At 35.0% G+C, this 27,428-nt stretch overlaps 1 protein-coding gene across 3 annotated transcripts; it reads right to left on the bottom strand.

Annotated features, from left to right (window-relative positions):
• Positions 1 to 1,644: 1,644 nt before the first annotated feature.
• LOC126763004 (FMRFamide receptor-like) lies at positions 1,645 to 27,040 on the bottom strand. Of its 3 annotated transcripts, none has more exons than XM_050480160.1 (3): positions 26,907 to 27,040; positions 24,364 to 24,679; positions 1,645 to 7,406 (listed from the first exon to the last, which is right to left on the bottom strand). In XM_050480160.1, the coding sequence occupies exon 3, from the start codon at positions 5,753 to 5,755 to the stop codon at positions 4,088 to 4,090; it is 1,668 nt and encodes a 555-aa protein (XP_050336117.1). In that variant the 5' UTR covers positions 5,756 to 7,406; positions 24,364 to 24,679; positions 26,907 to 27,040; the 3' UTR covers positions 1,645 to 4,087. The 3 variants fall into 3 exon arrangements, with proteins under 3 accessions (XP_050336117.1, XP_050336116.1, XP_050336115.1); XM_050480159.1 differs by having other exon boundaries at positions 26,809 to 27,040; XM_050480158.1 differs by having other exon boundaries at positions 26,628 to 27,040.
• Positions 27,041 to 27,428: the final 388 nt, after the last annotated feature.

Below are 27,428 nucleotides of genomic sequence, written 5' to 3' on the forward strand. Positions count from 1 at the left end.
CAGAGGGTCTCTGTAAGCAGTTATCAATCATCCTTGTAGGAAATAATGTTGAGTAAAAAACACAAATTTGGCAAAAGCAAGTATTCTACTGTGGTAGGCCGGGGAATTTTTAATTGACTCTTTATTTTAATGATGATGCGGTCATGCAAAAGTTTTCCTAAAGGGATTCGGTAGAGGGGGTTCCCAGCTAACAAACCAGCGGTTGGTTGTCTCCAAACACCTTGAGAGTCAGAACAAACATTTTCGCGCAACGTGTTTTTGTGAGTGGCTCAAGACTAAAATGCAGCGCTCTACTAAATTCTGTGTGAAACTCGGTAAATCTGCGACAGAGATATGATCAAGCAGGCTTACCCAGATGTTGGTTTAGCAAGAACGGGTGTGTTTCGGTGGCACCATGTTTTTTTGGCGGCCGGGAAGAGGTCGGTCATGAATGAGCAAATTCAAAGTGAAGACGGTGCCCATCGTCTTTTTTGACATCAAAGGCGTCGTCCACCATGAATTTGTTCCTTCTGGACAAACCGTCAATGCCAAGTTTTACGTGGAAGTCCTCAAGAGACTCAAACGAAGAATCAATCGGGTCCGGCAAGACATCGCATTCCATTGGAAGTTGCACCACGATAACGCTCCGGCTCACACCGCCTTTGCTGTGAACAGCTACCTAATAAAGGGCATTATTCCAACGCTTCCGCAGCCACCCAACAGTCCAGAAATGGCCCTCACGGACTTTTTTGTGTCATTGCCTGAAAAGTCCGATGAAAGGCAAGCATTTTGAGACGACAGAGGGGATCCAAGCAGCATGCATGTCGGCTCTCAAGGCTATTCCGGAAAATGCCTTCCGTGACGCCTTCAATGCTTGGAAATCACGTTGGCAGCACTGCATCGACGCAGAAGGATTCTATTTTGAAATTTTGTGAAGAATTGTAACGATTGGTTCAATAATTTTTTTTTTTAGTCGTCGTATTACGATCTGGACAAACCGTGTACGTGTTAAATTTAATTCTACTAACTAAAAAACAGACGATCAAATCCCATATAAGATCCATACTTGAATAGTAAAGCAAATGAGAAGGTTTCGTAATAGATTTTTTATCGTCAGCATATTAAATACAAAAATATGCGTTACCAAAATATACAAACTTTGAGTGAATGACTAACAAAGTTCACTCTAATGTACATTAATATATATTGAGGTTTGTTTCATAACTGTTACTAACAGTTAACTATCAGGAAGAACGATAATCCAAGTAACTTACTTATCTTGCTTTAAAACTTTTCAATTAATGACACTTTGTGGCCTTGGCACTGGTCCTATTCATCCCGTTTATAATTTAGAGTTTCTCATAGCGCCGAGGGACAAGATACAAGTATTTCCATTTCACTTTAGTAATTAAGAAAATTTGTTGAGAGATAGTTTAGATTATTGAACTTATATGTGAATTCAAAGTTTTCAAATGTAAACTTCTTTTAAATTGATTTTTTCCGACTGAGTTATGAAAGCAATGAACTTGTGGAACAAAAAATAAACATTCATGCGTTTTCCGATATCCATTTTCCAGTTCAGTTTGGTATCGATATCGACTTTCGGTTAGTATAATACTCACCCCAAATTGCGATTATTAAATAAAGTACACACTATGGTTTCTTTAAAATAGGTTTTATTGTTTGATTTCAAAGATTCTGAAAGATTCTGTGTTTAACAATGTCCATTAAATACAAGGCCATGCCATTCGAAATATTGTGACGTAAATGGTTCTCCATTCTGATTGTTGCAAAAATATTATACAAAAAAATTAAAAACATAAAAACTCGTATCAGTCTAGTGTATAATAATAATTCGTTGAAATGATTAAAAACTTTTTAATTTTGATTTCTTTGTATCCTTTAATTATTCCAAACAATTATTGTTCTAATTAGTACCAAAATACATTATGTGGCTTGCTGTTTCAAATTCCAGCCGTGTTGTAATTCTATTCGACCAAAGAGATATCAATTCTATCGTAGTGGGTGTTTTTTCAGACGCCTGGTTTTCAATCGGGCAATATGTATGTTTTCGGATTTGATTCTTTTGACAGTTGTTGTTAGGTTTATACTTGATTTGGTTGGCCATTCCATAGTGCACAGACTAACTCCGGACAAATATTTGTAAGACGCGCATATTTATTTTCAAAATGAAGGTACGTTTCTGTAATATTAAATTTTATGCGTTTCAGTTTTTCTTGAAAACCGCGTGTCTAAAAAAACACCATTTATGTGACTGGTGTACATGACATTTGTTTGTTGCTCGAGTTGCACGACCTTGTATTTTATAAATAGTATGTAGTTAGCCAATCATTTATTATTATTTGATTCTTTAATATTTTTTCTTTATTAAATATTATCAGCGTAACAATAGATACACATAAATATATCGCTTGAATAAAATTCAAATAGTTACATGAACATTTTGATATTCGTTTACTTAGCCTAGAATTTGTCCTTCATATTTTTATATACATATGTAAATTTATAGGTGTGTATTCAGAAAATTATTTCACATTTGGAGATTGAACTATTCAAATATTTAACTAGAATATTTATACTAAGTTTTACGTCTAAGATTTTGGGCTAATATTTTACAATTTTTTTTCCTTTACATAGATACAGTTAAATACATAAATACATATTTATACATTTATAAATTCAAAGGTAGCGAAAGTGTGTATAAAGCATGAAACTGTTTAACTGTAAATAGGTTGTATACGAATACGCATTACGCACGAGCGCCTTGCATTTATATACACATATGCACATGTTCGCGCTTGGCTAGCGCAGATATTACACGGATAAATTGAAAAAATTCGTCACTTTATTAACAGTTAGTTGTTGCTGAAAATGTAAGCATTTCACATCTATATATGTACATAGATACATACTCAGATGAGGTATATAACATTGAAGAAATTGTTGTAAAAAGCTTCGTTCAGCAATCAGCCTGTACTATATTATTACATTTTATTTTATTTTAATTCTTTTTATTGTGGAGTATCTTTCGGAGAAAAAATTGTGACTAAGAAATTATAAATTAATATGGAAGGCATAAATCGAATTAACAATAAAAGTTGTGCAGAAAAAAGTCAACACCCACGTAGACAGCCAAGCAGCAATCAAGACAGTAACCTCGTAACGCATATCGAATAGAAGTGTCTTGGGAAGCAGGGCAGCAGGGCAGCAGTGGAAAGTGTTGCCAGAAGCAAGTAACTTCACTTCTAGTCAGTGCCAAGCCACAAATGCATCGAGGGCAATGAAAGAGTGGACAAGACTGCCAAGTATGGTGTACGACTACAACCGAAAACGTGATAAACATTGAGAAACCGATGTATTGTCTATACGATGCTCTTGACAGAAGTATGGTAAAGAAAATCATAACCCGAAGGAACGAGCTACCTGGGTGCAAAACTACAAAAGTTATCTGCAAAACGATAGATCGGAAGTACACAAAATTACTATTTGCACTCAACTAAAGAGACTGTAGGCACATGATCGGAATACTAACTAGTCACTAACTGGTGGCGATAGATGCCCGCAGATTGGGGCCGATAGATCAAGAAGACTGTAGGATATGTCTAGAGTAACGCACCACGGAGACAACGAAGCATCTTCTGTGCGCGCTTGTACCGCATTGGCAAGATTACGCTGTAAACATCTGGGATCCCAACGGTATGATTCACTGGAGGAGCTGTGGATTATGAGGCCACAGAGTCTATAAAAATTCGCGTCAAGCGCAGGCATATTAAACGATGACTGCTCCTCACGACACATGAGCAGTTTCTTCAGGACAAAATTCCACATCGAAGTCTCAAATACAGAAGCTAACTGCCTTGTACTACCGTTTAAAAGAAAGAAATCTGTGGTTTGAAAAGAATCTTGCAAAAGTAATTATATTATTGTCGTAATAACACCGCTTGGTCAAAATATCAGTTGGTATATGTCAAGCGGATGACATTTAACCAAACTATACGTGTACAACTAAACCTCTTTTACAGCTATACCCTTTCGCTACAAATACACACTCGCCGCCTCCAACCGTATCTGAATTGATCGCATGCTTTCAGATCCCCGACGTCATTTGTCCATTCTTGGCGTCAATCCAATCACAGCTTAGTGCCGTGTTGTTGTTCGACGCTAACGCCACCGGCGTCACAACAGTTGTACGTTGACTGTCGCGTGCCGGGTAGTACACGACCGGTCCCGGCGAGGGCGCCCGATTGCGTTTGATCTTCACCACACCCGGCGAACCGGTCTGCACCAAACGCACATTTTTCAAAGTACTGTTGTTCGAGCCGCCGCCGGTAACTAGGTATGTGCCTGTTGTACTGCGCTGCGTACCGTGTCGTGAAAACCGGCCCGATGAACGATGATTTATTGTGCCGTCACCGTTGTTCGATATAGAACTCTCGTAGTGAATAAGATCGGGTTGGTCGCGGCTGAGGCGGCGTTTGAAAAAAATCAACAAGAAAATACGTTTGAACTTCTCGCCGAAAATGACGTAAATTAAGAAATTCGCGCTACTATTGATCGTCACCAGCAAATTGGAGATTTTCGTTAGGGAGTGATCGATTTTATTATAGAAAGCCTCATCGATATTTACGACAAGCGCAAGAAAGTTTAAGAGAAAGAAGACAATTACGATGAAGATCAGCATAGTCGCTAAGCCAATTTCACGCTTCTCGGAGCGCGACAATCGTTGGCGTTCGCGATTCGCACGCTTTACTTTGCGATAGATCAGGCAATTGAGTATGGCTAACGTGAGGAATGGTATTATATAATTGATAATCAGATAACACCAATGTATGTAGATATTGATGTATGTTTGATTTTTTCGTAAAGGCGACGGTCGTAAGCAATGATACACTATCTCACTACCCTCAGGCTGGTAACTCACCGTCATAACTTCCCAGAAGCGTGGCAGGTTGTACAGCAACGACAGTGTACAACAAACAATGAAGTAGATTTTGGCGCGTCCATAAGTACAAAGCGCACGTGACTTGAGCGGATGGCAAACGGCCACATAACGCTCCAAAGTCACGGTGAACGTCATGTATATGCTCGCCGTTTGCGCCGTCAGACCGATGGGGAAGATCGACGGTGATATAAACGGATAAATATAGTTGTAATAATAGAAGAAATAACCCGAATATGGATAGACACAGGGAATGCCAAAGAGTAGCATGGATGTGATGATCAAAGTCGTATCACAACGTGCCAAGCCAATGAGCAAATAATTTATGCTGGAACGCATTTGAGGACGTGACAGTATAATCATGGAGATGATATTGCCAATAATACCGAATATGCCGACAATATTCAATACAACGCCACAAACCCAAAACTCTAGACGGGTGTCGTCATCCGGATGATAGACATCCTTACACTGTGTTTCATTCGACTGGTTGCTGTAGAAATTGTGGAAGGTGAAATTCTCTGTCAACTGGGGAAAGAGTGTGCCGTCGTCTGTAGCGCTCTTGCCGAGTGAGTATATTGTAGAATCTGTGGGTGCAATATACTCAACGAAGACGTTGCTGTCCGACACACTCTGTATGAAATCTTGCAAATTGATTGGCGCCGCATCGTAATCATGCGTCGAACTATCCACAACAACATCAGCGGGCGGTAGCAAAGCGGGCTCTTGGCGTAGCAGATCCTGTATGCGTGGAGATGACTTTAGTGCATGAAAAATGTGCGGGTCGAATCCGTGCGTCGCATTGAGTTCAGTCATCGGTCTGCGATAAGAAGCGGGGCCGCAAGCGCACTGGGTACTCGAATGTATTCTAACTTAAAACGATGTAAGTAGGGCAAAACAACGAGTCGCGCCTGTACTAAGCAGTTAGTGTTGCTAATTTTAAGTTCTGACTTATTCACAGAAACAGTTACTACAACGAAAGTAACTGCTGGCGAAATTATGCAAGAAAAAAGTATATATATTTTAAATCGATGTTCTATTAGTCGTTGAACCAAAAAGCTCGTAGCTCTAAGTATTTACAAATTATGCTAGAGCTAAGCTTGTGGGTAAGCAGTGTTTAATATAATAAATAATTTTAAATTCAAATCAAAGTTATAATTTCTTCTTGTTCATCAGCACCGCCTTCCGTCTTAACTCTTAGCACTATATTCTGTGCAATGCCAGACTTTAACCTTTTTTCTTTTCGCTTTCAGTTGTCTTTTTTAATTGTTATTAATTTTTTCTAAATTTTCTGTTTTTGTAAATATAATTTAAAGCTCCTTTAATTTTTGTAATTTTGCTTACAAAACTTCAATCTTTTGCATACAAGTAAAGCTTGAAAATATCACAAAACACTGGCCTTAACCTAGAGTACAGTATTTAATCAATAACGCGCTTAAAATTGTTGCAACTTATTTACATAGTTCTTCACTTATTTTTATATACTTTAACAAAAAAAGTTGCAACAATATTTATATGCTTAACAGCTGCTTCTTTGGAGCGTTTAAGACTATTTATAGCAATTTTTACTACTTTTAATCAAGCTTTTTAATTACATACTCTTTTTTTTTTGATTTTTAATTATTATTCAACGTTAAATATTCAATTAGTTATTTCTATCGTCAATCTCTTGCTGTATCCTCTTATTACTTCTTAGTAAGATTTTTCCGCAAAGTATGAAGCATTAAAAAGCACTCAAAGTTATTCACAACCCTCCAGAAAAATATATTTTAACAATCACTCGTAAGCAAAAATAAGAATTTGGACGAATTCACTGTTTAATAAATCCGTTATATATATTTACAAAAGCTTTGCTATTTCATGTCTGACTCTGGCATTTCAAAATTTTATGCATTACCAATATTAAGCATTCTTCATTGCATCCCGCGATTGCAAGTTGGTAGTTCCGGTACAGCCACAGCTCTCTTTGCGCCAAAAAATCTCGTTCTGCGCGCTCCATTAGTTTTATTTTATTCAGTATTATGCTGTGCATGTGCGTTTCAAGCTGATTTCAAGCGGAGATTCTGCATTTTTACTAAATCGCCCTGTAAAACTGCTTATACGTACATATGTAAGTATGTATTTCCTTAGTTTAATTTTAGCTTCCGTTGCTTTTTGTAGTTTGGTTTACTGTAAGGATATGACGCTAGTCAACGTCTCTTCGTGAGCATTTCTCTCACTTGTCTCCGGGTCTGTAGTGTTTTCATTGCTTGTCAGCAGCGTCAGTTTGGTTTACCGTTTCCCTTTTATGATCTGATAGTTTTTCCCCATTTCGGAAAGCTTGTCGCCACGGTTGTTCAGTCGTCATCCAAATGGTGCACTGCACTCAAATAGTATGTTGCATTGAAAACTTGTAGTTGCAACCACTTAAGTATCACAAGTATGCTGGTGGATTGGATTGGCAATTGAAGGTTTATGTTAGCGCGAGCTGCAATAAAAAATATGATAAAATTCAATGTTAAATTATGGCCAATTTTTAAATGTAATATAGAAAAAATAAAATAGGTGATTTTTTAGTTATTTGGTTTTAAAAGCAAATTTAATTATAATATTAATAACTTAAACTAACAATATCCTTTAAGCAATTTTCCGTTAAAGAATTTAATCTAGAGCACAACATTAAAGTTACGAGACGAGACTTCTGATACCTCTAGGCACATGCCAAAAACACTGCTTGAGTTAACAGTTGGTTGTTTTGTGGCTGCCTCATGAAATAAAGGCAATGGTTTCATCAAATTCGCTTAACTGTCAAGAAAAGTATTTTAGTTTGTTAGTCTACTTTTTCAAGAATGGATAAGGAAGCAAAGCAAATGGGTCTCGTAGTAAACGAGGACAAGACGAAATATCTTCTGTCATAAAACAAATAGTCGTCCTCTGGGCTCCTACGTCACTCTTGACAGTCACAACTTCGAGGTCGTAGATAATTTCGTCTATCCTGAATCCAGTATTAACACCAACAACAATGTCAGTCTCGAAATCCAACGCATAATAACTCTTGCCAACAGGTGCTACTTCGGACTGACTAGGCTATTGAGAAGCAAAGTCCTCTCTCGACGAACAAAAACCAAACTCTATAAGTCACTCATTATTCCCGTCCTGTTATATGGTATGGACGGTGACAACATCTGATGAGTCGACGTTAGGAGTTTTCGAGAGAAAGGTTCTGCGGTCCTTTGCGCGTTGGCCACGTCGAATATCGCATTCGATGGAGCGATGAGCTGTATGACACTTGTAGTTCATTGAAGCTATGCTGGCTAGATCATGTCGTCCGAATGGACGAAAATACTCAAGCTCTGAAAGTTTTCGACACAGTACCCGCCGGGGAAGCAGAGGAAAAGGAAAACCTCCACTCCGTTGGAGAGATCAGGTGGAGAAAGACCGGGCTGCACTCGGTATTACCATTTGGCGCCACATTGTAAAAAGAAATGACTGGCAACAGCGCTAACTCGGTTGTAACCATCTTATAGCCTTGACAGACGGCAGCGTTAATCCGGATTAACTGCGCACTTAATCAGATCCAAATTTGTAGGTGACAGACGGCAGCTATGCGAGTTTAAAACTCTCATAAACAGCTCATTGTCCTTTTTATAATATTTTCAATGAAAATTGATAGAAGATAAACATTACGGTTGTTAGCCGACCAATTTTTACCAAACCATTTTTTATTACAAAAACATATCAACACATTATTTTTAAAACTGCATCATAACATAGAAGTTTTATTGATATTATATTGAGAATTTGATAAACAGCTGTCAGGGTTACTTGTATTTCATTCACAATAGATGAAAATTGGCCATTTTTAACAATGTTGCCAACGAAAATCTCACAAACTCCCTAAAATTTTGAGAGTTATTTTTGGATTCAGCAACGGAGTTAGCTGTGGTAACTCCTGAATTAATCCCGAAAAATGCAATTAATCTGGTTTAACGCTGCCGTCTGTCAATGCTATTAGCGTTGTCTACGACAGTAAAGAAGAAGAAGAAGTCAAAAAGGCAGCTTTGATTAATCATTACTGTTATTTAATGTTCAATATTCAGTCTATTACGCTGGCCAAAAAACAGTCAGACTTTTTCATGTGAATTTGGCGTGAAAAATCCTTCTTCGAAATATTATTTTTCTACGTTAGTATGATTGTCAATGACATCTGTACCAAATGTCACATCAAAATATTAATAGTGTTAAGTATTTGCTTGTCATTTTGAAATAAACAAAGTGCATTCTCAAAGCATACTGGCGGACATGATTCATGCCGAACTACTCAACCGATTTGCTTATTTTTTCACAAAACGCTTGGCTATCGCCCCTACTATATTCATAATTTTTTATAATTTATTGACAAAGTTATGACAAAATTTATGTGAAAAACATGGGGGAAAAAAAATTTATTACTTTTTCATTTATCAATATTTTTTCATGATTTTAAGAAAAAATTGGATTTTTGTGTTTCAGATGAACCAAACATGAGAAATCGTGTCCGCCAGTGAAAAAATGCATCTCATGCACACAGCCCTTTCTCCGACAGATGTCATCAAAAAATTCCGAAAAAATTTGTTTATACACTCCACGATATACCTCATGACATGTGAAAAAAGTTCTATTGGAGGATAAAAATTTCTATGAAAAAAAATGTCAAAAAACAGGTCAGATTACCATACTGACCCCTTAAGAAATCTCACAAATCGAACATATTATCCGGGTGTCAGCCGCATGAAAATACTTATATAATATTAAGTATATAAGAGCAAGGAGACAATGAATGGGAAGCATTCAATCCTTTTTATTAATTTTAAGCGTGTGTATACACTGTAAGATGACCGAAACATATGTGTAAAATTAAGCCGAAGTTCGAAAATCTATATTATGTTTATGGCATCTAGGTGAATCAGTGACCCGACTTTTATTAATTTTTAACACAAGAGCACATTATTATGATAGAAAAAAATAAAGTGATTCCGTTTATAGCTCGTGTTTCTTGTTTATGCCTATTATTTCTCGTGCGAATGCTTGGTGCAGAAAGCCTCTGGTTCACCGTGTCTGTACCACGACCGCACACATTCATACTTGTGTTGATATCATAAAAGGATATCTGTTGACAAATTTATGAATGAAATGCCGGTTTTGAACTTGCCTACATCTATATGATAACATCGCTTGTGAATAAGTGCTATGTGTGAGGACGCGCCTGAGTATGTGAAGGAACTTAAATGGAGTGGGCGCCAGTTGTGTTAATCAGTCGCACAAAAACCTTACGTTCTGTCGTTCGTATAGCGAAAATTTAGAGTGACGTAAAACTTTTTCGTTAAACTCGGAATGCCTTGTGTAGGCGCAGCGTCAATTTTGGCATATTTACGTTCGCAAATGTGTTCGAATTTAACCCAATTGTTTGGTAAATTCACAGTAATTGCCTCTAAATTGCAAGAACAGCAAAATAAGAACACGTTAAGGGTATTCGCGTGTTACTTAAACTTATAAATAGCGACGATTTGGTGTCGGACTTTCTATTGCAGGCAATTACTAAAAACGGTGCCCAGCCTTATTGGCGCCACAAAGACCAACTGTCACAATTTCCGCAGCCAATGGTCGCCAATGAGTCAACAAACGTGACTTCACACAAATTTCTATATGTGAATATACGAGTACCTCTGTGTGTATAAATATACCCAGCAGGAAATGGTCTTTTCTGGAATGTTCTCTTGGAAGGAGAAAATTTATATTTGTAAATGCGGAATTTCATTTCTAATAATAATTGACATACAGTTAAAATAATATCAAAGCTTAAAGTGTTAAATATAAATATTTATAATATGTTATACGTATGAAAACAAGGAAATTAAGGGATAAACAGAAGCTCGTCATCTTTTCAATTTATAGGGCAAAACTGAAGTGAGGACTTTACTGATTTTAATATAACGGGTGATTTTTTAGACGCTCATAAATAGTGCAAATGTATTGCCAAAATTTGGTTCGGTTCGTGTGACATAGGCACTCGCGTTCATCATTCTGCCGTTATAATCGGTTTCGAACCACGTTTACTCTAGTGTTAAATGTGCATCATCAGAGACGCTATTGCTGTGGAGCAAAATATCGAAAAAGATCCGAAGAAGTTCATCAACCATCGTATACAACAAATAGATCTATGCTATGCACTCTATGGAAGATCTTGCCGAAGGATCGTAGTTCGCTAGCTAACTAAACCCAAATGGCCTGTGCCAATTTCCAAAGAAAATTTTGTAAAGAGTATTCCGACTTCTGAGTAACCGAAATTCGAATTCTTTCTTGTTAATCGTTGTCGCCAGTAGTCCTTTTGGGGAAATTTTGCGAATTATTCTTCAATGAATATTTGATGCAAGTAAATCCCATCCTCAATGGTGTCAAATCAAACGCTCATGTATTTACGGTGCCCAATATTTTAGACAAGTTTGCTTTTTAATTAGATATTTTGATACAAAGCCCCAAAACACAAAGATACCACTGGTATGTTCTTCAATTATATGTGGAGCAAATGAATATTGTTATGGAACTCAAGCTCAATATTACACACAAATATAAACTCTCATACTTCATTCGACAGTGCACGCGCCTCGGCTTAGCCGATTTTTATCCCATTATTGCGTTGCCAAGATGATTCGATGTGACTTGGAGTGAAGAGACTGCCGACTGGCCATTAAATGTCTGACCTCGCCAAAAGCACACAAATAAAACATGCCTCGGCGAAGCAAAAATGGAGTAAAAGCGCGTAGTGTAATATAACAGTAATCAAAGCGAGTAGTAAGACAATATACTCGTACACTCCCATGCGATAGTAAGACCAAAAGTATTTCACATGGAGCATAGTAGGAGGCGCTTAGATTTATTGTTTAATTTAACTTTGGAAATAGGTTCGCTGAAACGTTTTTCGCCATCCAAGAGCAAGGCAATTAAGTTCTCCGTTAGCGTTATAGAAATTCACTTAATCATGGGAGATAAATGTTTTACTGCTTCCCAGTGTTGCAATGCTTTGACTAAAGCTATCAAGTGTTGCTTATAGCCGAGACACTTCATTCTCTCTATATCAATAAAAGAAAAGTGAAACGAATCACGCATCTGGCTTATTTTATACTCTCGCAACAACGTTGTTCACATAACGGTTGTTTGTAAGTCCTAAAACTAAAAGAGTCAGATATAGGGTTATGTATACCAAAGTGATCAGGGCGACGAGTAGAGTCGAAATCCGGATGTCTGTCTGTCCGTCCGTCCGTCTGTCCGTACGTCCGTCCGTGCAAGCTGTAATTTGAGTAAAAATTGAGATATCATGATGAAACTTGGTACACGTATTCCTTGGCTCCATAAATAGGTTAAGTTCGAAGATGGACAAAATCGGCCCACTGCCACGCCCACAAAATGGCGGAAACCGAAAAGCTATAAAGTGTCATAACTAAGCCATAAATAAAGATATTAAAGTGAAATTTGGCACAAAGAATCGCATTAGGGAGGGGCATATTTGGACGCAATTGTTTTGGAAAAGTGGGCGTGGCCCCGCCCCCTACTAAGTTTTTTGTACATATCTCAGAAACTACTATAGCTATGTCAACCAAACTCTACAGAGTCGTTTTCTTCAGGCATTTCTATATACAGTTCAAAAATGGAAGAAATCGGATAATAACCACGCCCACCTCCCATACAAAGGTTATGTTGAAAATCACTTAAAGTGCGTTAACCGACTAACAAAAAACGTCAGAAACACTAAATTTTACGGAAGAAATTGCAGAAGGAAGCTGCACCCAGGCTTGTTTTTTTAATTGAAAATGGGCGTGGCCTCGCCCACTTATGGACCAAAAACCATATCTCAGGAACTACTAGAACGATTTCAATGAAATTCGGTATATAATATTTTCTTAACACCCTGATGACATGTACGAAATATGGGTGAAATCGGTTCACAACCACGCCTTCTTCCAATATAACGCTACTTTGAATTCCATCTGATGCCTTTTCTGTATAATACGAGTATATACATTAGGAACTATGATGATAGCGGAATAAAACTTTAAAAAATACGGTATTTGAAAAATATGTAAATGACGTATAATGAAATCTCGATTATCACTTTATCATGCGAGAGTATAAAATGTTCGGTGACACCCGAACTTAGCCCTTCCTTACTTGTTTTTTCTGCCTTTGTGTTGTTGTTACTCAGAATATTGCTGTCATGGAAAATTTAAGAAGAGCCAAAAGCGAGATCTAAGCTTAGACAGTTGTATAAACATTATTACTACAAAGTTGCATTCCCAGACCATGAAATGCCTTCTGCCTACCTAGTTTGCCCAATACTACAGGTTGAAACCAATGAATTACCATTTGGAAACAGCAATATTCATTATTGTTTGTTGTTTTTGAATGGTAGACTGATTAAAACAGAAATTTCGTCTGTGCGTATCACATGACTTTACAAAGAGTTTCTTCATAAATCCATTGGTTTCAACCTGCAGTATTGGGTATATAACAAAAATATTTCAAGCGAGAAACCACCGCACAGCCTGGTTTGTTGCTTGCCCTTTTGACGTCGCCGAAAGTCGCTTTGGTGTTCGCTATCACTATGACAACATTGAGCGATTTATAATTATAAGAAGACACATGCAGCGATTTAACTAGAACTAGTTCGAGCAAATTGGATTTGTACCAATTATATACCTATGGAATTTTTGATGCGTTATGCTTTTCTATTGGTTATATTTTGCCATATTCCAATTGACAATTTTTATACTTTCATACATACATATGTATATCAAATACACTAGTAATAACAATGAAATCATCATTCTGAGTTCAGGTCCATTTACATAAGAAAAAAAATCACAACATTGGAGCTGTTCACAACAGACGGGTGAAAATGCTAACGAGAAATTATCAGACAATCGCGGATAGAAATCACAAATATTAAACTTTGCTAGCGAATCTGACTCAATATAATATTTTTAAAATTACCTGCGGCTCCAAGCGTCAAGCCGAACATTAACTGACAGCAACCCAGATCAATACAACACATTTCAAAATATATGTATGCGTTTATATACAAATCAGTACAACGATATTTACTTTTTTGTGACCCGGTGTACATATATATTAATATATCAGCTTACAAATGCACATATTTATAGGTAGAATTTTTAAACTTGTCAAATGTCAAAATAACTTTAAATTAAAAAAATATATATATTTATTGTAATTGCCGCCAAGTATTTTTCTTCTTCACTGCCAACGAATATTTTTGGGTTTTTATTTATTTTTGTTCAACTAACGGGAGAGATCTTGATTGCGATCTTGTACAATATGATTAGTGTTCGATTATTGTCTCCTTAAATATCATATGCTCATACTCATATTGCAGTTGGTAGGTGTTTAGTATACATAGCTCAGGTTTGACTTTTTACTCAGCACTTAAATAGTGGAGTTACGAACGGTGCTAACGAATACCTGGCGATTTCCGAAATAAGATAGTCTGACTTACGTAACAGGGACTATGGAAAGCCGATCTTCTTTCCCTACGCCCGTTGGGCCAGCTATGAAACAGAACAACAACAATATAAAAGAACTAAAGAGGATCGGTTTTCCTGATAAAGAAATTAGATAAGAGGGTAGCGTTCGTAATGAGTTCGAAATCAGCCGGCACAAATACAACAGTTCAGCTCGCTCCATGGGCAAGGGCTGGCTAAAATCTTAGGCCGAAGCTAAGCTTAGTTCCAGGAAGGCAACAAAACCAGCGGCAGCAGAAACCAAACGTTGTAGCCAAGGTATGCTTACAAACCGGGTAAGGCAAGGAGATGTCACAAGTTTCGTAGTGCGTCTGCCAAATAATTTCTAAGGTCCATGACCCAGCGAAAGCAAGGTAAGCCGAGAAGCCTCGTGCTGGCTACTTACTTCGAATAATGCTTTGATTGCGCAAAAGCGTTTCTACCTAATTTTAAGCTCAAATCACCAGCAGGAGCAGCCAAGTAACAGGGGTCTGCTGAAAAGGCTAAGCCGTCAGCCAAATTTCGAAGACAGAGGTTGTGTGCCCACTAATTCGTTTACTGATGTTGCCTGGAAACAAATTATCATTAGTGGGCTGGATGACGGAGATCGTGAAGGAAATATTCCCAGAGCCAGTGGATGTGCGAGGAAGCTATGCTGACAAATATGGCACTGGAACCAATATTAAGCATTTCGGGATCTAACTTCAGATTTTACGATAAACCTGGAATGGGTTCTAGGACATAGTGATATATTTGCAAAGGGAGGTTTAGAGAGGGCATGAGAAAGTAAGAGAATATTGTGTCGGTGGTTTCATAATGGGTCTCCTAAAGGCTTCGGATTTCTTTTTCATAGTTTCGGACAATATTTTGGTTCAACCAAATAGTTGTATACCTATATAAAATTGATTAAAATTACTAGTTGTGTCGACTGATCATTTTAATATATTATACAAGGTCTGTCGCAAAAGAAACAGGAATGTTGAAAAAAACAACAAAACATTAATATTTTTCAAAAGTTATATTTCTTTATTCAAAGTAGTTTCCTTGTGCTTCGATACAGCGTTTAGCCCGGTCAATTAGCTTTTCAAATGAGTGGTTAGGGTCATTTTTCGGAATGCTCTTGAGAATGTCGGTCGTCGCCTTTTGGATAGCTGAAATGTCCTGAAACCAGTGTCCTTTCATGGGCAAATGAAGTTTTCCAAATAGGTAAAAATCACAGGGTGCCAGATCAGGTAAGTAGGGTGAGTGATTAATGGTTAATATGGAGTTTTTTGTCCAAAAATCAGTGACAGGCGTCGACCGATGACACGGCGCATTATCGTGCAACAGGCGCCAGGACCCTGCCTCTCGGTATTGTGGTCGAGCACGACGAATGCGTGACAAAAGACGCTTCATAACACCAAGGTAAAACACAGCATTAATCGTTTGGCCAGGTGGGACGAACTCTCGGTGTACAATACCCTCGGAATCGTAAAAACAAATCAGCATTGTCTTTATTTTTGACTTCTGAAGACGACCGACTTCTGATCGTCAGAGAGGTCCTCATGATCTTCTTGGAATCGCTTAACCCACTCATACACATTACTACGGGATAGGCACGGATCATCATAAACTTGTTTCATCATTTGAAATGTTTCAGCAAACGTTTTCCCAAGTTTAAAACAAAATTTAATATTCGCTCTTTGTTCAAAATGCACTTTACGACCGATGACCAAAAGCTGCTGTCACTTTTTGATCGATAACATCGATTGTAGTTATCCAATTGTCTTAAAATTTTTACGAAATGCCAACAAGAGAACAAACTTTTTCTTTCATATACCCACAAATAGGTGGCGCCACCAGAAACAGTTATGTTTAAAAAGTTCTGTTTCTTTTGCGACAGACCTTGTATATTATATAACTCCACAATCTCTATAACCGCTGCTATTTAGCTGAACAGAATAACAATCATGACCATTACGTTCAAAAGTTTTGAGACTTGAAAAGCTTTAAGTGTTAATACGTTTTATTCGAGGAAACAAAAGGTTTTGGAGCAAATCATACAATGGTTTTAATCTACTTCATATCAACACCATTATTCGCTTAAACCTTTCAAACATCAGGAATAACAGATACCATATATCAACGTATGGTCTTCTCCATCACTGTATTCTATGCCATATGTGTTTGTTCAATTCCTAAACTGTGTTTTACTTTGACTTATCTACATTGGGTATTATTAATCAATACACACATTCATCGATTCCAATCAGAAGTCGTGACATCATTTCCGAGTTAGAGAGCTGACAACGTTCCATTATAATTATTTACCTGCAGCACTCATATTAGCCTATGCTCATAAATATTCAAATACAAAATTATGGCATAGATTTGTTTTAACTAGACAGTTATGTGTGCATGCACTTGGAATTAATTTCATTCATGACAACAGTGCCTCCAGGTTTCAGGTGTCAGCAAGCTCATAAATGCATTAACAGTAATATTTATTTACCTCTAGTAAGTAGACCTATGATAAAAGCACATATAATAAATTTTATCTTTTTCAAATGTAGGGACAAAATTTTCGCGTAAAGCTTACTGTTTCTTTTATCGCGTTGACACTCTATACGCTATTGCAAACCATTTTGCCTCACAGCGCTATTTTACTATTGTGGTAAAATTTTGGTTGCTATGGTACTCGAATGTTAAGTAGCCAAACGCCTGTAAATTTGTAAGCATTTTCGCTGACCGAGTAAGTAATATATACGAAATCCGGTTATACGAAAACATTTATTTACTCTTAAAAAGTTTGGGTGAGGCTACATTTTATTAATATTATTAACAACTCAATTTTCTAATAGTAAATTTATACTTATATGTTTAGTTAGTTTTGTGTATCATTTTTGCAGCCATTTCTTGTTAATTTGTCCAGCTTTTACTCCTCATTAAGAGCCCCACAGCAGATCTTTCAATTTAATGCTAATCCAATGCAAAAGCTATTGATTTTGTTTTATCAGTGAACTCAGAAAACTTTTTAATTTCTTGAATTCCTATTGACAGTTACGGAACTTTTCAGAATACAATTTTCAAAATTCAATATTTATCACTTACGGTAGGTAGTGGTTTTATAGGTGCTAGTGTGAAAATTGGTTGATGGTGAAACCTTATACCTCAAGAGCGAGAAGACCAACTTCAACCAAACTTTGTGCCTAAAATTATCTCGACTTTCTAAGGTTTGCTTATGGATATGGAAAAAATCGGGCTGTAGCCACGCCTATTTCTTGAATATCAGAATGCTTTCAGAATATGCCATTTCTCACCCAAAAATAGTCGAAAACCGACCACACTCCCAGTTACCCTAATACCTATAACTGACTTTGTAGCGAAAATATCTGTCAACCTGCGAGAAATATTATTATTTAAAGGGAATGATTTTCTGATAATTGTGTACCCTTGGGTCGGAATTGAATAAAATCAAGACAATACTTCCTCACATATACATAACTAATGTAAAGATTTTCAAATTTTCGCTTGACTTTATAACGTATATATCTGTGAATACTCATATTCACTCAATACTTCTCAAAGCTCCCACATACCTAATTTAAAGATTTTCGAACTTTCTGTTAACTTTATATCGAATCAACCGATCAAAATGTGGTATGTCTGAATAAATCTAATAACAGTGTGTTGTTATGCCTAAAATGAATAAATTTGTGACAATAATAACCCTAGGCCATATGTGATCTACGAGTTTTAAACTTCCGCCAGAATTTATAGCGTGTACGTACCTGTATATCGGTCAACAAGTAAGATGTGTTAGCAAAACTAAGTGAACGTACATTATCGGATGTAATTTTCAGAAGTGTTTTCAATGAGGCAATACTTTTCGGAATTGATCTGTTAGGGTGCTCGCATAGTAGACGCTTGCAGCCGAGAAGAGCGCATTTTCCGATTTTCGGAAAAGAAAGTTCGGCACGTTATCGCTGAAATACAGCCACAATGGCTGCAAAAAGTGGTCGAAAATTTAGCCTGCCCTCTGTAATTTATTATAGCCAGCCGCTGCCGTCACTTGCCCGCAATAATTTGAAAGCATAGCTGCAAATTCTTTTTTCCTTCTTCTTGAAAAGTATACACATACAAAAAACACCCTTTATTATAAGTATATTAAAGCTTCTTAAACTCAGGCAAGCTGTTGGAGATACTTATGGCACAGTTCAATCTCTGATCATACACCTTTCTGAAAAGATGCGTCAATATACATATACCAACTTTCATCATTGTGATGCCAAAAACAGTTAGTAGAATAAGTACGGAAGGCTAAGTTGGAGTGCATCCCAACAATTTATACTCTCGCAACTTGCAAAAATCAAAACAAGGAAAATACCTGACGTCAATCAGAAGATCGAAATCCAAACATATATTATACATATGTATACGTATACTCTATATAACTCATACACTGACCGATATATTCGGCATAAGGTAAACAAATAAAATCATTACATATATGAAGTATATGGGAGTTAGGGTAGTACCGAACCGATTTTATCTATTAACTATGCCACATACCAATCATATAAAGTAAAGTCAGCCAAATGTTCGAAAATATATGATATAAGTAATAAACGCCCTTTAATTTTCTATGTAATTACTCAAATATGTATTCAGTATAAAGTCACCAGGAAGATCTAAAGACTTTATATAGAGTATATGGCTGCTCAGCGAATTATTGAATAAGAATTTTAGTGGATCTTATATGCCGGTCCTTAGATATGCGATTTCAACTAAAAATGGGTGGTGTCGCTCCCTATTTTGACACCAGATCCTCAAAGCCCGTGACATCCTAAATGTAAAATTTAATGTCTCTGACGCGGGCACGTCCACTTTTCAAATGTTTTCAAACCAAAGGTGTCCCACCTTTATGAATTCGTTGCACCAAATTTGCAACAATCTTTTTACCTGTTGACTTCATAATTCAATTAATGTTCATCTGAAAAGGTTTGATTAAGTAAAATAAGCATTTAATTTATTTTCTCTTTCGTTGCCCTCTTAGTCTGCAAAAGCGTTTGATTTTTGCACTCATTTTGCTTTTATAATAGTTACGTGCAGATAACAGTTCTATGTATGTATACAGCTGCTTGTCTATCAGTGGAAGCAATAAACTGCGTCAAAATTCATTATTGTCTTTGTCTTCGCACTCTGTGGGAGTTCGTATTGCAGATGGAAAAATCGGACCATTATCACGACCACAAAAGTAGTTAATTGATGAAGTACAATACAAAATATTAAAAACTAAAGTAAATAAAATAAAATAAAATAAAATAAAATAACTAAACTAAATACTAAAAACTAAAATCTAAAGAGCTGCTACTACGAAATAATTGATAGATTAATTAAAAAGCAGCTTTGAAAAGTTTAGTGAAGTCTTGTTTTTGAATTTTCTGAGAAAGTTTACGATAGTAAGTGTAAATATTTTCTATATTAACAGGAAAAAATGATTCGAGCAGACATAAAGCGCACTTCTTAAATAAATGTGATTTTTAAAAGTAAGAGTGTTTGATTGAGGTTAGAGATATTTTAACTTAAATTGAAATAAGATCAGCATTTGCAGGAACCACCGACATTGGAAAAATATGGCATATTGCATGCAAGCCGACCAATCATAATCAAGTTATTTAATAGAAACTTTTTTATTTGTGAAGTGTTTTATGCACCGAAGTTATTTATCTTTTTTTATATTCAAAGAATTGTCAAAAACCTCACCAGATAACCTGAATCAAGAAATTTTGGCAATGGGAATTTTGCTGGAATATAGCGCGAATTAAAAAAAATCATGCCTCAGTAGGTTTTTTTGAGTTCCATATAGCTTATGCTTATGATGCCACGGATATGTCACTACACTCGTGGCCACGCAAACCTTACCACCAAAAATTTGCAAGTTGTGTGATTATATTTTATAGCGGTATATTTTTCGGTATAGATTTTTTATTTATAAATAAGTTAATGACATGTTATTAATCAAAAATATTATAAATTAAAAACAAACCACATTCAGCTATAGATAAATCAATTGAAAGATAATGAGCCTTACAAAATGAGCTCGAAATGTGATGAAAAATTGAATTTTTTTTTAATTTAATTTCATTTACACTATACCTGAAACAAAAATTTAATTTAATTTTTTTTTTATTATTGAAACACGAAGTTTAATAGGTGTATCACTTTAAAAACAATAAAATCGGCCGCTTTTGTGTAAGCACGGAAAAGCTAATTTGTGTATTACTCATTAAACGTAATAAACTAAAAACTATAATTATAATTAGATAATATAATTTAGTTTACTTATGCTTCTTCTTCTTCTTAATTGGCGTAGACACCGCTTACGCGTTTATAGCCGAGTTAACAACAGCGCGCCAGTCGTTTCTTCTTTTCGTAAAAAGGGGGTCTCTCATCCGAGGCTGTGTTTTCTTTTTCATTGGGGGTGTTTTTTACGTGGCGGGTCCCAAGCCCAGCGCACAACCCTATGCAGGGGATGTTTCGCCTTCTCACATTAAGTCTTGAAGTTTCCATTAGAAGCAAATTGCATGAAAGCTGCACAAGTGCAATCGAACTTTTCTTTTGATTGCTGCTTTTCCGTCATGTTTCGATTTAACTCAGAACTTCTCACATAACAATTGGAAACATTGCACTTACAGCTTCTTTGCTCATCAATTTATGCACCGATTAAACAAACAATTTTGCATGAACGCGAAAAATCACACCATCGCACATGCATTTAGAACTGAATGAAATGGCTAAAAAAAAATTGAGAATTATTACTCTGTGTGAACATATAATACATATACTGCAAATTCATACTCTCGTGCCCACGCAAACCTTACCAATATAATTTCTTAAATTTTTTTCGGACTTTTTCGTTCGTTGGGGATTTTCTTCAATTTTTTTTTATGTTTTATTACCTTCAATGAGTAAAACACAAATTAGCTTTTCCGTGCTTACACAAAAGCGGCCGCTTTTATTGTTTTTAAAGTGATACACCGACTAAACTTCCTGTTTCAATTAAAAAAAATATAATAAAATATTAATTTCTATTATAGTGAAAATGAAATAAAATTAAAAAAAATAAAAAATAAAATTTTTTCATCGCATGTGAGTCTCTTACATTTCGAGCTCATTTTGTAAAGCTCACTATTTTTCAATTATTTATCAATGTGTGTTTTGTTTTTACTTTTTAATATTTCTGATAAATAATATGTCATTTACTTATTTCTAATCAAAAAATTTCTATACCGCAAAAAGTACCGCTATAAAGTGTAGTCAAATATGCACAATACTTCAAAATTTTGTATGGTAAGGTTTGCGTGGCCACGAGTGTAAATCCATATGTACACAAATCGAAGTGAGTGCAGCTTATCAGAGCATTTATGCCAATAGGTATTACAATATAAAATATTAGCATGTGAAAACTTTAGTTTCCTTGAAATAAACGCGAAATTGGCTCACACTTCTGTCCAAAAATATACCCGCCACTTGCCTACAGTCTATCTTTTTGTTTTGGGAAAAAGCGAGAAGCATAAATAATCGAGCAGATAACTTAAAAAAATTCACAAATAAATACATGAATATGAAACACAGAAATTAGTTATAAATAGACTTTGGCTTTTGTGTGCCTGTTGACACACCGTTTCGCGGCGATCGGGCGTAAAATAAAAGCATGCGACATATGTCATAAGCAAATATATATACATATATGTATATATATATATATATATATGTATATATATATATGTATGTATGTTTGTGTATATGTCCGACTACCTACATGTAGTTGTATATATGTGTGATAAAATACACACTCACAATGTGTATGTATGTATGCAATCATATTTAAGTGGGCAATTACATGCAGGTACATATTTACATATATGAAAAAATACGGATTGGTGCTTCTCATAATAAGGGCCAGTATACCGGGAATAAGCCTCAAATAACCGTAATATAAAACTTTGGAGTCAATTTTACTGTTCAATGGTTATGAAACTATTAATAAGAAAAACGTTAACTTCGGTTGCATTGCAACTAAAATACTGTTCATAAATGAACAAGTTTTCATATAAGAACTTGATTTTGATTAGTCAGTTTGTATGAGAGCTATATGCTTTAGAAATCTGATCTGAACACGTTCTTAGTATATTATGTATATCGTTGACATGGACAACAGTCTATGCCAAAGACTGGATCAGTTTATATGGCAGCTATAGTATGCTGTAGTGGTCCAATGCTGGTAGTCCCGATAAATTAACAGCTTTTTAAGGAGAAAAAGATATGTGCAAAATTTTAGATCGATATCTCGAAAAATGAAAAATAAAATCTCCGGTTACACCCCAGCTTAGTTTTTCGTTCCTTGCTTAGTTTAAAGGTTTTTAAACACTTGAATATTTCTTTGGCTTTGATTAATGTTTTTTTTAAAGCAGATATTACTTGAAAAATATTTTTGTTAAATTCTTGTTGAATGAAATAAGGAAAATATTTTTTCCAAATTTTCTCTTATGACTATTATTGATTAAAACGAGAGAACGGCATAAATAATACAGAAAACACAAGAAAATTTAATACAAAAACGAAATTCAGTCTCCTTCTAGTATATATCTCCATCTAAATATTATACTCATATATTATATTTAAGCATTAGTTTTTAGTATATGCTTGTCTTTCTGAAGTACATAAAGGCATTCGGCGATTTTTACGATGATTGAAATTATTCAACACAGAAGTTCTGTTAAATATTGTCTGTGGAATGAAATTTCTGGTGCGAGCAAGTGTTTTTCATTGGTACAAATAATTCAAAGAGGGTTGAAAACGCGTTGACGATGAACGACATCCATGACGGCCATAAACGTCAACTGATGATCAACATGTCAATAAAGTAAAGGAATTGAGAATCGACAATTAACATTCAGAGATCATACTGGCATTGTTGAGATATCGGTAGGATCAATGAGAACCTGAAATCTACAACCCGTATACAGGTGATCAATTGACCGAATATCGTAGCAAAGGTGAGCCGAAGACGAAAAAATCACGCCAAGGCAGGTCAAAAATCAAAGCCAAACTGTCATTAAGTAATACTATTTGCATTATGCGTCGTTTGCGCGAGGCTAGTCGAAAAAAGAGGTCGGAATTATGGGCTGACTAGTCTTGGGTTTTGCACCACGATAATGCACCGTCTCATACTACATTGATGCTTTGTGAGTTTTTCGATTAATTTTCATCCAATATTGTGCCACAACAACCATATTCATCTGATTTAGCCCCGTGCGACTTCTATATATTATATTAATTAAAATAAACTAGTGTAGTTACTATGTCTCATGTAGCTGCCACAAAAGCTTATAAGTAATAATCAAGTTCTTGAAATAAATATTTTCTATTTGTGAAGGGTATTATAGTTAAGGTTTCCTGTTTCTGTTTTAGCTATTGATTGCTTTTACGAATGGAAAAATATAAAAATATAATATAATGTCATAAAAAGTTGATTATTAAATAGAAACCTAATATGATTTTCACAATCAAAAAAGATATTCCGCTGACAAATAAATTGAAATGATAGAATGAATAATATCTTGATCACAGCTGCAATTGTGTTTGCAAATGTGCATAAGTATTTTCGAAATGACAGCATAAGCTTGTCAATGACAAGCAATTTGCCGCCGAAACAATATGGTGCTGCCACTGAACACACCACGAAAGCGTTGACGTTGAGATGGTGGTATGAAAGAGGCAAAATATGGCGGAAAGTATTGCGTTTCGAATATAGTAAAAAATGAATGTCCGGCAGTTGCCAGTAACTGCTCCAAATGAAGCAGGAGGTAATTATGCAGCACTTGAGGTGGTATTTATTATGCCTACCTTGCAATTATTTTTTGCCTCTCCAACACAATGGCGGCCTCACAGCACCATTAGAACAACATGAAATTAAGCAGGATACAGAATAATGCCTCAAGGAAAGTCATTAGCACTTAACGGTGATTCACCGTTTTTTTTTAACTTGTGTTTCTGTTTTACACGCGCGTTTTTTCGTTGTTTGATTTCGTTTTTTGCTTAGGAAACACAATCACTAATATATTTATTTGTGTGCCACTTTTAGCACACTTTCTTAAGTGTTGGTAGTTTTGTATATTCAAGTGTACTAATGCCTTTCTTTAGCACTTTTCAACACCGTTCACTGTTAGCAGAATAAAAATATAAATTTATTGTATAGGTATATACATATATGTATACATTTACCTAATTATATACTCAGAACATTAGTAATTATATAGACTGCATAATTTATGTATGTATATACATATATATTTATATATAGAAATGTATGTAGTATAATACAAAAAAAGAAAATATACACTAAGCTCCACCGTTGCGCGTTCTCTACATTCACTCTGATTTTTTGTATTTGTTTCGGTAATTTTTTAGTATTTCGTTTATATTTATTTTGGTTTTGTTTTTAGTGTGCTTTTGCTTCATAAATTTTGAACTGATAAATAGAAACACAATTTTTTAGCGTAGTTTACAAGATAGAGATGTGGTGATTTATAAACACATTTTTTTGAGGTTGTGTGTTTGCTTTTATGTACATATATGTAGATATATATTAACAAATATTTGCACTGATCAACTATTTTTTGCATGCTTAAACAACAAACACTCATGCAGTTATGTACTCTTGAATATGAGTGTATTAACTCACACCTTTTCATTAACATATTTGTAAATAGTTTTTTTTCGAAATATAAAAAATTATGCTAACAAAGATTTGTCGAATTTTTAACTTTAAGTACGAAATATTTACATTTTAGATATTTTTTATTTTCTTTTTTGTAAAGTCTTTTAGTGTTATTAAACACTTGTGTTTAATTTGTTTTTCGAAACTTAACTGTGTTAATAAACTTAACTGTGTTAATAAAGATTTTTCGAACTTTTTACTTAAAATACGAAATATTTTTTTTTACATATTTTTTAAAATTTTTTAGTTTATCTTTCAGTTTCATTACATATTTCTGACAATTTTTTTTTCAAAATTTAAAAAATTTTGTTGAAAAATTTTTTTTTAACTTTTAACATATGTAAAATACGAAATAATTTTATTTTAGCTTTTTTTTTTTTAAGTTTGTTGTATTCTTTTATATTACTTCTTAAATTTTTTTTTCGAAATTTAAAAAATTGACTTTTCGAATTTTTAACTTAAAATACGAAATATTTTTGTTTCAGCCATTTTTTTAAATTTTTGCATTATTTTTAGTATTTTATTCACTTGTGGCTAAGTTTTATTTTCGAAATTCAAAAAATTTTGTTAAATAGGATTTTTCGAATTTTAACTTAAAATACGAAATATTTTTATTTAAGATATGTTTAAAAAAAATTTATATATTTTTTTTGTATTTCGAACACTTGCATAGTAACACTTAAACTTTAAATATATATGGTAAATATGTATGCTTTGGGCAGATGCTATGTACATATATAATTGTAAATATATCTTTTCGGATGAGATTTAATTTAATTTGATTTTCTGCCGCTGCTTAAAATTATTATGTCTTATTTCAGGTTTATTGTTGTCTTATTTACGCCGCATGACATTTCACGTTTTTATTTTTTCAACATTTGTCAGCGATAATTTTATGCGTATATTTAAGTATGCTGGTGTGTGTGTGAGCACATATTCCTTCAAAAATATTTATCCACTTATATGCATCAAACAATGCTACATACATACATATGTATGTATGTATGTTGAAGAGCTGATGAACTCTCTTGTAGCTTTTTAATTAACTCACTCAATGCCATGAACACAAGATTATACTGTACTATATTATATTAAAATAAATATATACATATATCACAATACCGCAGACTATGGCGTGTTTCTTTTTAGTTGTACGAGTATAAGAGCCTTATGGCAACTATTAAAGAATTTTTAAAATTAACTAATAAAAATTTCACTAAATAATTTTAGCAGAAAGCTAAAAAACTGAAGTGTAAATTTATGAACATTTAAGTATAATATGGAACAATCTTCCTTTTTCTATTTGCGTGCAAACAACCGCTCAACACCTTTGCAACAATATTATCATCGCCACACATTAATCATGCCACAAAACAAAACTAATGAGTACCCTTGACTCAGGAGCGGATTAACTGCCATAGCTGATCGCCATCACGGCCTTTCCTCATTTCACACGAAATTTGTATAAACCCTCATCACAACAAACACTAACGCTTGCTGCTTACGGCGGTGCATCACTTTTCTCAATTTCGTTTTATTTTTACGATTTTCTCTTATATACGAGCATGTACCAAATGTCACAGTGCTGTTAAACCACAAGCGAACGCGGACTGTAAAACCACGAGTCACAAAAATATAATTAATTTCTTTGTAGCCTTTCGCACATTACCGCTCGCACTCGGTTCGTTGACGCTTTTCCGTTTCGTTTTTAACTTTTTGTGCTTTTTTTAGATTTCCGAATAAAATGTGGCGTCCGAATTCGCTTTTCACACAGTTCGCAAACGAACTGACGCTGTCGGAGGTTGGAAGCCAACTGATGACAAATACAAATTCGAAGATCCTTAACCACCGGCATTTAGCTACGAATGTGTGTTGTTGCTCGAACATTGTTGGAGCACAGCGCAACCGCAATAGAGGTTTCATCGCTAGCTAGAAATTACGCGCGAGTACGAGCGTGTTTTCGAACAAGCATCTCTTTCGAATAAAGGATTTCTTTCTATGAATGAAAATATATAAATGAAACAATTATAAACTTTTGGAAATATTCCACCAAATTTTTTTGAAAACCTATGTGCCAGGAAAACGTTAATGTTAACATCAAAATCATCAGAAAGTTTTTGTCGCCTTTTTATCCTACTTCAAAATTGTTTTTATTACAATCTTATGAAATTCTTTTAAACATTTTTTAAAA

Source organism: Bactrocera neohumeralis, chromosome 6, assembly GCF_024586455.1.
Source record: "Bactrocera neohumeralis isolate Rockhampton chromosome 6, APGP_CSIRO_Bneo_wtdbg2-racon-allhic-juicebox.fasta_v2, whole genome shotgun sequence".
Taxonomy (NCBI): domain Eukaryota; kingdom Metazoa; phylum Arthropoda; class Insecta; order Diptera; family Tephritidae; genus Bactrocera; species Bactrocera neohumeralis.